Source organism: Triticum urartu, chromosome 1A (genome assembly GCF_056163025.1).
Source record: "Triticum urartu cultivar PI428250 chromosome 1A, HENAU_Tu73, whole genome shotgun sequence".
Lineage (NCBI taxonomy): Eukaryota > Viridiplantae > Streptophyta > Magnoliopsida > Poales > Poaceae > Triticum > Triticum urartu.
Window position 1 is genome coordinate 6,940,335 of NC_141873.1, and position 12,089 is coordinate 6,952,423.

The 12,089-nt window shown below is 43.5% G+C and overlaps 1 protein-coding gene across 1 annotated transcript; it reads right to left on the reverse strand.

Moving 5' to 3' along the window:
- Positions 1-8,080: 8,080 nt before the first annotated feature.
- Positions 8,081-11,809, reverse strand: LOC147988211 (uncharacterized). Its single transcript, XM_087543491.1, has 2 exons — positions 8,614-11,809; positions 8,081-8,525 (listed from the first exon to the last, which is right to left on the reverse strand). Exons 1-2 carry the CDS (start codon positions 11,771-11,773, stop codon positions 8,167-8,169), a joined length of 3,519 nt encoding a protein of 1,172 aa, XP_087399617.1. The 5' UTR covers positions 11,774-11,809; the 3' UTR covers positions 8,081-8,166.
- Between the last annotated feature and the right edge of the window lie 280 nt (positions 11,810-12,089).

The window sequence follows — 12,089 nt, forward strand, 5'->3', positions numbered from 1 at the left end:
CGGTGATCACGTGCTTGCTATGGTCAATGATTTACACCATGTAATCTTTGGAAAGGGTCCCGGTGGACTAGCTGTTCCGAATGACGCTGAGGGACACGCACCCATGTGGAAGAAGAAATCTATATTTTGGGACCTACCCTACTGGAAAGACCTAGAGGTCCGCTCCTCAATCGACGTGATGCACGTGACGAAGAACCTTTGCGTGAACCTGCTAGGCTTCTTGGGCGTGTATGGGAAGACAAAAGATACACCTGAGGCACGAGAGGACCTGCAACGTTTGCACGAAAAAGACGGCATGCCTCCGAAGCAGTATAAAGGTCCTGCCAGCTACGCTCTTACGAAAGAAGAGAAAGAAATCTTCTTTGAATGCCTGCTCAGTATGAAGGTCACGACTGGCTTCTCGTCGAATATAAAGGGAATAATAAATATGCCAGAGAAAAAGTTTCAGAACCTAAAGTCTCATGACTGCCACGTGATTATGACGCAACTGCTTTCGGTTGCATTGAGGGGGCTTCTACTGGAAAACGTCCGATTAGCCATTGTGAAGCTATGTGCATTCCTCAATGCAATCTCTCAGAAGGTGATCGATCCAGAAATCGTACCAAGGCTAAGGAGTGATGTGGCGCAATGTCTTGTCAGTTTCGAGCTGGTGTTCCCACCATCCTTCTTCAATATCATGACGCAAGTCCTAGTTCATCTAGTCGACGAGATTGTCATCCTGGGGCCCGTATTTCTACACAATATGTTCCCCTTTGAGAGGTTCATGGGAGTCCTAAAGAAATATGTCCGTAACCACGCTAGGCCAGAAGGAAGCATCTCCATGGGCCATCAAACAGAGGATATTATCGGGTTTTGTGTTGACTTCATTCCTGGCCTTAACAAGATAGGTCTCCCTAAATCGCGGTATGAGGGGAGACTGACTGGAAAAGGCACTCTTGGAAGAGACTCAATAATATGCAGGGACGGATATTCTTGGTCTCAAGCACACTACATAGTTCTACAGAACTCTACCTTGGTGACCCCGTATGTCGATGAACACAAGAACAGTCTGCGCTCCAAACACCCGGAGCAGTGCGACGACTGGATTACATGTGAACACATCAGGACTTTCAGCAGTTGGTTGGAAACACGTCTCAGAGGTGACAACACTGTTTGTGATGAGTTGTACTTGTTCTCCAGGGGACCATCTTTGACTGTATTGACTTACAAAGGATACGAGATAAATGGGAATACATTTTACACGATCGCCCAAGATCAAAAGAGCACCAACCAAAACAGCGGTGTCCGCTTTGATGCAGCAACCGAGAGCGGAAAGGACACATATTATGGTTACATAGTGGACATATGGGAACTTGACTACGGACCTGATTTTAAGGTCCCTTTGTTTAAGTGCAAATGGGTCAATCTGTTAGGCGCGGGGTACAGGTAGACCCACAGTACGGAATGACAATAGTGGATCTGAAAAATCTTGGGTACACTGACGAACCGTTCGTCCTAGTTAATGATGTGGCACAGGTTATCTATGTGAAGGACAATGCTACCAAACCAAGAAAAAGAAAAGATAAGGAAGCGAATACATCATACGATGAGCCAAAGCGCCACATAGTTCTTTCAGGAAAAAGGGACATCCTGGGAGTGGACGGCAAGACAGACATGTCTGAAGATTATGAAAAGTTTCATGAAATTCCTCCCTTCAATGTCAAGGCTGACCCAAGCATCCTGATAAACAATGAAGATTATCCATGGTTACGGTGCAATAAGCAAATGACACAAGCGAAGAAAAAGTGAAGACTTTCTCCCGCAACTATTATGATGATACCATGCCAAATTTGTAACAGACGAACATGCTACCATTGTCCGTTTTGTACATGCACATGCTATGTGGGTGAAATTATGATACCATCCCAACTTTCAACTTTTTCAGAGTTCATTTGAAATGCTTTCATGTCTTATGGTTTGAAACTTTGATACTTCGAAAGTGATTGTCCATGTTGTACACGAAGTGCATCAAGTTTTTGTCGTAACCCTCTCTACTTTTTGGAACATGCTATGTGGGTGAAATGATGATACCATGCCAACTTTCAACCTTTTCAGAGTTCATTTTGAAATGCTTTCCAATTTCAGAGTCATTTAGCTCAAAGAATGAATTAATAGCAAACAGAATAAACTACAAAACTTTTATGAAAATAAAAACAATCAATTAAAATATTATGTTATGATCAACTAAAATAAAACTATAATATTCTTCAATAGCAAAAAGAATATAATTTTTGTGACCTAAAATCAAACTATAAGTATTTAATTGTAAGTATAAATAAAAAATAAATAGCAAAGAAGAAAAAATTTCTAATTTTATAGTAAAGTTATTCATAAACTAGTGATTCACACAATTTTTAAAAATTCAAATTTAAACTATTTAAAATTTAAAACTAATGGCACTAACAGAAAGTTTATAATTTTTGTGACCTAAAAGCAAAAAGAAATCACTAAAAAACTGTAAGTATTTAGTTGTAAGTAGAAATAAAAAATAAATAGAAAAAAATTCTATTTTTATAGTAAAGTTATTCATAAACTAGTGATTCACACAAATTTTTAAAAATTCAAATTTAAACTATTTAAAATTTAAAACTAATGGCACTAACAGAAAGTTTATAATTTTGTGACCTAAAAGCTAAAAGAAATCACTAAAAAACTGTAAGTATTTAGTTTTAAGTAGAAATAAAAAAATAAAAAACCAAAAAAATATAGAAATAAAAAAGAAAAAACAAAAAAAAATGCCTCCTACTGGGCCTCCACGGCCTGAATATGACTAGAAACCCTACATGGGCCAGGATTCAGGCCCGCAGAAGGCCCAATAGGCCCACAGGCAGTAGCAAGTTTAGGCCCGAAAGTCTGCATTAGAGAGGAGCTCGAATGGGTAGGAACACCAGCGCTTATAAACCAGTGCCGGCGCCCTTCAGCTAGCGATGTGGGACTAAACTTTTGGGCTCGGGGCAGCAAAGGCCATTGGTCCCGGTTGGTGGCACCAACCGGGACTAAAGGGGGCATTGGTCCCGGTTCGTGGCACCAACCGTGACCAATGCCCCCCTTTAGTCCCGGTTGGTGCCACCAACCGGGACCAAAGGCCTTCGCTTCCCGCCCTTTGGGCTGCTGAAAATTGGCATTTGGTCCCGGTTGGTGGCACCAACCGGGACTAAAGGTGGCATTAGTCCCGGTTGGTTTCACGAACCGGGACCAATGCTCTGGCTATATAAGCCAACACTCGTGAAATTCTCGATTCAGTTCGATCGATCTCCTCGTCCTCTCCTCCGACGACGCCGCCAGGCTGCTCGTCGTCCTCGTCGCCGCCGAGCCCTCCGGACCACGTCGTCACCTCCCTGAGCCCGCGCCGTCCTCGTCGCCGGCATCCCTGAGCCCGCCGCCCTCGTCCCCGTCGTCGCGTGCCTCCCCGAGCCCGCCTCCTTGTCCCCGTCACCGCGTGCCGCCCCGAGGCCGCCGTCCCCGTCACCGCGTGCCGCCCCGAGCCCGCCGTCCTCGTCGCCGGACTCCAGCCGTCGCCGCCCCCCTCAAAGTGAGCCCCCCTCTCGAGTGCCACTCTTGCGCCCGAGCGCCCCTTGCTCCGCCCCTGCTCCATGGTCGCCGCCGGCCCCGATGCATTCAAGAGCAGAAGGAGAGGAGAAGTAGAGGAGAGGAGAAGTGGAGCAGCAGCAACGCGCTGTCCACTTTTCTGAATTTTTTGGAATTTCTGAATTTTTTTGTCCATATAGAAGGTGTTTGATGAAATGCTAGATGGCTTTGGGCATTTTTGGAATTTTTTTTTAAAAAATGTGGTGAGGTACTGATGCAATAAAAAGGCGATGGGAAAATTTCAGAATTTTTGGAGAGGTTTAGAATAGGTTTTCAACAAGTTATTTCGATCCGATTAAAATTTCATTTTTGTGCATTTTTGTATGTATGTACAGATGTATGTATGTGGATACATGAGGGGGTCGATATACCCCCTCTTCGATAGCATTTTTGTGCATTTTAGGTTAGTGTGTATATATATATGTTGATGTATATATGCAAAAGTTTTTCATATATGCATTTTTTCATATATTTATTAATTTTTAGGTTAGTGCATTTTTTCGAAAGAAGGAGAAGACGAGGAGAGGAAGAAAAGGAAGAGGAGAAGAAGAAAGGAATAGAGGAGAAGAAGAAAAAATAGAAAAAATTTCTATTTTTTCTTCTTCTCCTCTATTCCTTTCTTCTTCTCCTCTTTTTTTTCTTCGATCTTCTCCCCCTCCCGATAGGAAAGTTTTATATAGAAAGTTACAATTTTAGAAAAGTTTTATATATGCAAAAATTACAATTTTAGAAAAATAAGGATAGGAAAGAAGAAAATAAGAAGAGGAAAGAAAGAAGAAGAGGAGAGGAAAAGAAGAGGAGAAATAAATAAGAAGAAGAAAAAATACGAGGAGAAGACGAGGAGAAGACGAGGAGAGGAAGAAAAGGAAGAGGAGAAGACGAGGAGAAGACGAGGAGAGGAAGAAAAAATACATACAAAAAATAGAAAAGACGAGGAGAAGACGAGGAGAAGACCAGGAGAGGAAGAAAAGGAAGAGGAGAAGAAGAAAGGAATAGAGGAGAAGAAGAAGAAAAAATTTCTCCACTATTCCTTTCTTCCTTCTCCTCTTCTTTTTCTTCTTTTTTCTTCTTCTTATTTATTTCTCCTCTTCTTTTCCTCTCCTCTTCTTCTTTCTTTCCTCTTCTTATTTTCGACTTCTCCACTATTCCTTTCTTCCTTCTCCTCTTCTTTTTCTTCTTTTTTCTTCTTCTTATTTATTTCTCCTCTTCTTTTCCTCTCCTCTTCTTCTTTCTTTCCTCTTCTTATTTTCTTCTTTCCTATCCTTACTTCTCCACTATTCCTTTCTTCCTTCTCCTCTTCTTTTTCTTCTTTTTTCTTCTTCTTATTTATTTCTCCTCTTCTTTTCCTCTCCTCTTCTTCTTTCTTTCCTCTTCTTATTTTCTTCTTTCCTATCCTTCTTTTTCTAAAACTCCCGACCCCTCGGAGATCCTCTCGAAGATGAGAGGAAGAAGAGGGTCGTCTAGGGGTCGAGGGTTCCAGGGTCGTCGAGGGTTCGAGGGGTTGAGGATCGCCGAGGGGTCGAGAGAGGTTAATTTCCTAGTGTCAAAGTATTGAAGAAATCCATGCCTTCATCATTAGCCGGAAGTAACCAGGGCATGTTGGTACGAAGTTCTGCAAAGTTGTTCTGGAATGGAGTCCCGGATAGAATAATCCGCCTTTTGGTACGAATTCAGCAAAGGACTTCCAAATAGCGATATCGGAAGGCTCATTAACACATATCTCATAGATGCAACTCAGGTTAAACTTCATGCCGCAGCTACCGAGGCCAGCTTGCTACGATCGTTCGTAATAAATCAAAACAAAGATATAATACTCTTTCCTTACAACTTCAGGTGAGTGTTACTGTCTTGTGCGTATTCGGTTTCCCTTATATATTAGTCAAGGTTATAGTAATGTAATTCATGAGTTATGCATGTGTGTGCAGTTTCCACTATATTCTCCTAGAGATTAAGCTTGAGCAGGGAGTAGTAACCGTCTTGGACTCTAAACGAAAAGATCCCAATGAGTATGCGGACATGACTGAAATCCTCAAGAAGTAAGTTAAATCGATCATTATCCACCATATCAGCAACTTTGTTCATTTCCTGATATCAAGTAATTGTTTTCTTTGTCCGGCAGGGTTTGGAGAAAATTCACCAAAAGAGTTCCGGGACTGCCGAAGGAGCTGGAATTTAGACACCCGAAAGTAAGTACTATAGTAGCATGTTCCGTGCATCTCCTAGTGATTCAAGCACTAGTTTCATCAATACCATTTAGCATTCTTGCTTATCAGTTTGATTGACCTCTATTTCTTGTAAAGTGGTTGTGGCAGGAACAAGGGAATGATTTCTGTGGATACTACATCTGCGAGTCCATCCGCCACACGACCTGTGAGCGGAGAGGGTACTCTAACGAACAATATGAAGTACGTAAATAACAACATTCACAATTTTATTTTATTACCATCATTTGTGTTGAGTTTCATTCATTTATATATATATATATATGTATGTATTGACCCCCTTCTTCAAATTAGATGTTTCGGAAGAGGGATGAACTCCTAGCACCAGCTCGCATGCGAGCAATTCAAGAGGAATTGGTGGCATTCTTTCTTGACCACGTGATCCCTGAAGACGGAGAATTCTATGTGGACCCTGAGTCCGTATAATTATATTTGTAAGAGATAATTATTGTATATATGTAGCCGGTAGTGTCAGATAGATATACGAGAACTTGTTGTTCGACCAATCTCTCGGAGAAGGAGAGGTGGTCGATATCACTTCTCTCTGTATATATGCATATATGTTCATGACGATCTTCTGTTTCCTTCGTTTGCTTACTAGCTAGCTAGCGTGTCTAGTCCTCTCTATATACGTATGTATAGTACGTAGCGTCGACCAAGCACGGACATAACAGAGGACACTTCTCTCTATTAATTATAACTAGCTAACACAATATATGAAACACCTAAATTAACCCCCCAAAACCCCCAACACCCCCCCCTTTCAAAAAAAAAACAAAAACCCCAGCCACAGAAGTGCTGACGCGTGGATGCCTATTGGTCCCGGTTGGTGCCACCAACCGGGACCAAAGGGTCTCCTGACTGGGCTCTGCGCACTGCCCACGTGGAGGGCTTTTAGTCCCGGTTCTGGATTGAACCGGGACTAAAGGGGGGAGGTATTAGTACCGACACTTTAGTCCCGGTTCCGGAACCGGGACTAAAGGCCCTTACGAACCGGGACTATAGGCCCTTTTTCTACCAGTGAGTGTCTACAAACATGTAGACTTACAATGAGTCATGAACTCATTCGGAGATATATATTGTTGGAGCAGAAACGGGAGGGAGAAGAATCCGTGAACACTCAGGATATTTGCGATGAGTAAAACGTTGCAGCTTTTCTGCTTTGTTCTCCTCTTTATTTAAACAACTCATTAGCTTAGAAAGATCCTAATCTTGCGCCATGACCAAGCTTCACGGACGTGCCATCCCACGTCTCTTGACCATGCCTCAAGTTATAAGCCACCACGCACTAGTAGAAAACAGGGCTATGGTCCTGGCCGGCTCAGCCCATTAGTCCCGGTTCAGTGTAGAACCGGGACTAATGTGGGCATTGGTCCCGGTTCGTGAGCCCAGGGGGCCGGCCGGGCCACGTGGGCCATTGGTCCCGGTTCTTCTGGACCTTTTGGTCCCGGTTGGTGGGACGAACAGGGACCAATGGGCCTGGCTCCTGGCCCACCACCATTGGTCCCGGTTGGTGGCCTGAACCGGGACCAAAGGCTCCCCTTTAGTCCCGGTTCATGCCACAAACCGGGACCAATGAGGTGCCTATATATACCCTCCCCGCGAGCAGAGCACTCCAGTGCTCTGTTTTTCTCTGGCCGGCGAGGGGAGGGGTTTGTGGTGCTCTAGCTCACCTCCTATGCACATGAGGTGTTCGATGGAATGCCCGAGCCACACTACTTAAACTTTCTCCTCTCGAAGCTCGACCTCTAAGCTCCATTTTCCTCGAGATTTGTCTAGATTTAGCGGTCCGTCACGCCCCGTCCCCGTCTTGACCGCCGTCGATCACCCGCGCTGATCTCATCACCGACACCACCGTGGTGAGCCTCTTGTTCTTATCTTCTTTCTGAAAGGAAAAATATTCGTACTTGTCTGTTTAGATAGATACTTGTATCATTTTCTTACATTTATTATTGCATCTTATATAGTGCGATGGTTTTGGTATCCGCCCCCGTCGGCCCTCGTCCTGTGTATGATTCGGATTTGGTATGTATATTATCTTCATAACTATTGGCCCTTACGAACCGGGGCTATAGGCCCTTTTTCTACCAGTGACGGCCGGTACTCGTGCCATCCCACGGGGCGATCATAACAGCATGGAGCTACTGATCCGGTCATGTCGTGAACAGGCTCACGCTGCATGGACCGGTTTTTATTTTTGCTAGAAATAAAACCTAGGAGATGACATGACATGATTACAAACTTAACCATATATACATGGCATATTAGGTTTCTGCTACGATAGAACATGGCGTCTCACTAGAATTTGGATCATATATCAACAAACATCCCTTACTTGTTGTAATGTAAGTGTGCTGAAAGGCACGGGACTTGAACTAGAAGAGGGTCGTTGGATGAGCGTTTGATATGGGTCCCGCATGGTTGGCCTTGCTTGTGGAGAAGATTCCATGCAACAAAAGGCCAGCTTGATGAGCAGAGCTATACTCTTCTGTTCTGCTGTTGTTGGTGTTGTCGTCCGTTGGTCCAGAATATCTTTCACCAGTATAGCCTGTTCCCCGTTTGGCAAACTACCGTCTAATAGATTTCTTGGATGCTTCCCCATCACTAGCTCTAGCACAACCACACCAAAGCTATAAACATCACATTTCTCTGTCACAACAGATGTGTACGACAATTCTGCACAAGATCAAAACATTAGAGTTAGGAATAAATGGATAGAGATAAATGATTCCGACTTGACCAGAAATGTTATACTAGTACATACTAGGAGCTATGTAGCCATATGTTCCTGCTAGTGCACTCCAGTTTGATGAATCAGGCTTAAGAATCCTTGCTGTGCCAAAATCGGAGACAAAAGCCTTGAAAGTTGTATCAAGCAAGATGTTGATGCTCGTGATATCTCGATGTATTATAGGTGGACTGCATTCGTGGTGCAAATAAGATATGGCTTGAGCCACATCAGTTGCAAGAGCATTTCTCTTCTGCCAATCTAATTCCTTTGCTAGCTCCTCATTTTCCAATGTCTTGTGGAGGCTGCCATGTTGGATGTAGTCGTAGACAAGAAATTTATATGCCGTATGGGAGCAAAACCCATACATTTTGACAATGCTTCGATGCCGGATCTGTGATAAGATTTCCATTTCACCGCGAAATCTTCTTTCATCATCCAACACTTCTTCGGTCTGATGAAGCTTCTTGACAGCAACTAGCTGCCCGTCCTGGAGTTCTTCCTTGTAGACTTTGCCATATCCACCTGTTCCGATGATGTACTTATCATTAAAGTCTTCTGTTGCCCTTACAATATCATCAAATGCCAATCTTCCATCAAAATTCCAAACTGAGAATAGATCCCTTCCTTCAGCAGTAATAGATTCTTGTGGTTTTCTCTTGTTACGGCTAAGCATTATTATGAAAGCAATTGCAGCAACAATCCCAAAACACACCACAGGAACAATGGGCAAAAGCAAGCCAAGTATCTTCCGTTTATGGTGACTAGCTACTGGAGTTGAATAACAAGGTGGCAGGCCAGAGAGGTTACCACACAGACCTTTATTGGGCAGAAACCAACTCGTTGAGGCATTTTGGAGTAGCCGTGATGTTGGGACTGGTCCTTCCAAGTCGTTGTAGGACACATCAGGTGTTGAAAGGCTCACCATGCTTGCAAAGGAGGATGGAATGCTGCCACTGAACTTATTATGTGATAAATTCAGGAATTCTAGTAGCTGTAACTTCCCAAGTTGTTGTGGCAACACACCATTGAGGTTATTGTTGCTCACATCTAACATGATCTGCAGTCCTGCTAAATTTCCAATGGCACTGGGCAAACTTCCACTGAAATTATTGTTGTTGATCTTCAAGGATTGTAGTTTTCTGCAGGCCCCTAGTTCCTCAGGTATCAATCCACTCAGTCTGTTCCCAAATATATCAAGGTATCCTAGATTGCTCAGCTTTCCTATCAGTGTAGGTACGGATCCAGATAATTGGTTTGATGACAAGTTCAGGCTATATAGGTTTGCCAAAGAGCAAATTTCTGGTGGAATCTCACCACTGAGATGATTAGAATCAAGTGTTAATTCTTCTAGGTTGGACAATTTGGATAGGGCTGGAGGTATGGAACCTGTGATCATATTTTGTGCTAGATGTAGTACAGTTAGCTGGGTACATGCACCTAGATTTGGTGAAATGTGCCCAGACAGTCTATTCGATGTCAAGAGCATCTTTGTGAGTTGTGGATACACACCAAAATGCTGAGATATATCTCCTGTTAGTTTGTTCGACTCAAGGTCAATTTTAACCAAACTTATACATGTCTTTAAACTGCTTGGAATGGGGCCACTGAACGTATTAGAAAAGACATAGAGCAATCGAAGTCTGCCACCTGAACATATATTTGTGGGTAAAGGTCCTGAAAGTGAGTTGTTAGACAGCCCAAGTTCAACAAGGTTGATGAGATCTCCAAATTCTTGAGGGAGAGAACCTGATAATTTGTTATTGTACATATATAATATCTGGATGCTTTGCAATTTCCCAAAAGTTTTTGGTATTGACCCTGAAATTTGGTTCTGAGACAAGAATAACTGTTCGAGGTTCATCAGATTGCCAATTTCCTGGGGGATGGAACCAGTTAGCTGATTTTCAAGGAGGGATAGTACTACTAGCTCGGTAGTATTTCCTAAGCTTTTAGGGATAGAGCCAGATATTTGGTTGTTGGACAAGTCTAAATTCTGGAGATTCAGCAAGATGCCCAATTCTATAGGTATTGGACCTGTTATCTGATTTTTAAAGAGCATTAGTATCCCTAGCTTGGTTATATTTCCTAGGCTGTTAGGAATGGAGCCAGATATTTGGTTGTCGGCCAAGTCTAAAACCTGGAGATTCAACAAAATGCCCAATTCTAAAGGTATGTGGCCTGTGATTTGATTTGTATAGAGAACAAGTGCATTGAGCATAGTGAGGTTGCCGAGTTCCGGGGGTATTGAACCTGTGATTTGATTGCTGTAGAGACCAAGCTGGTTGAGCATATGGAGGTTGCCTAGTTCTGGGGATATTGAACCCGTGATTTGGTTTTCATGGACAAAAAGGTCGTTCATGTTTGTGAGATTGGTTATGGACACTGGAATTGGACCCGAAAAATCATTTGTATTAAGATAAAGACCTTGCAAATGGACTAGCCTGCCTAGTTCTTGGGGTATAGGCCCTGAAAGTTGATTACCAAACAAGGCCAACCCATTTAGTTGGGTCAGATTTCCAAGGGTTTTTGGTATCATGCCACTTAAGGTGTTGTTGCTTAGCTGCAGAATTTGTAGGTTGACAAGCCTTCCAATCTCCTCAGGAATGGGGCCTGATACCATGGTTTGGTGAATGGTAAGATCAGTTAACAATGTTAGGTTACCCAGAGACACAGGGATGTGGCCTGTGAATCTGTTAAGTGAGAGATCAAGTTGGGTGAGACTCTGCAGGCCACCAATCTCATAAGGAATTTTCCCTTTGAGCTGGTTGAAGCTGAGGTCAAGTGCCGAAAGTGCTGACAGGGAGGTGATACTAGTGGGTAGTGCACCATGGAGACTGTTGTTTTGAAGGTTGATATATGCGAGGAATGGAAGAGCCGAGAAGTTGAGCTCACCAAGCTGGCCACGGATGCCAGCGTCTGCCAGGGAGATGTTGGTCACCACCAAGGGCATACGACGGCCATGGCGAATAGCCGCGCACATGATGCCCGTCCAGTTGCATGGGCTGGTGTTTTCCTGCCAAGACCTCATCTGCAGCGGTAGGCTTGCGAGTGTAGCTTTCCAGTGAAGGAGGGCCATGTGTTGGGACCTCAATGAGATCCCTCCATGGCGCGCCGCATGTGCATCTTGCAAGAGAAGAAGGCACAGCACCAGCATTAGGCAGAGGTACAACAATGGTGTTGAGGAAGATGGCATTTTGCTTCCTAGTGTTTGCGTGTTGTGTATTGGTTGGAGGATGTGATTCCGTGGACACCATTGATGAGTATTTAAGGAGTGTGTTGTCCATTTATGAGGTCTTCGGTCAGTCAACACACAGCAATAATTGAGTGGAAGCTGCTGCTGGATGATATTCTTCAGTATGTGCCACCATCTCTGCCTCATTTTTCCTTCTTTTGGCAGCTACTGTTGGACTGCCTGTTTCTCTTTGTCAGCGTCACCATCTCTTACTCTATTTTGTTTCCTCGTGCCTGTGGAAAGATGACACAGTAACTACTCCTTGAAAGCAATTGAA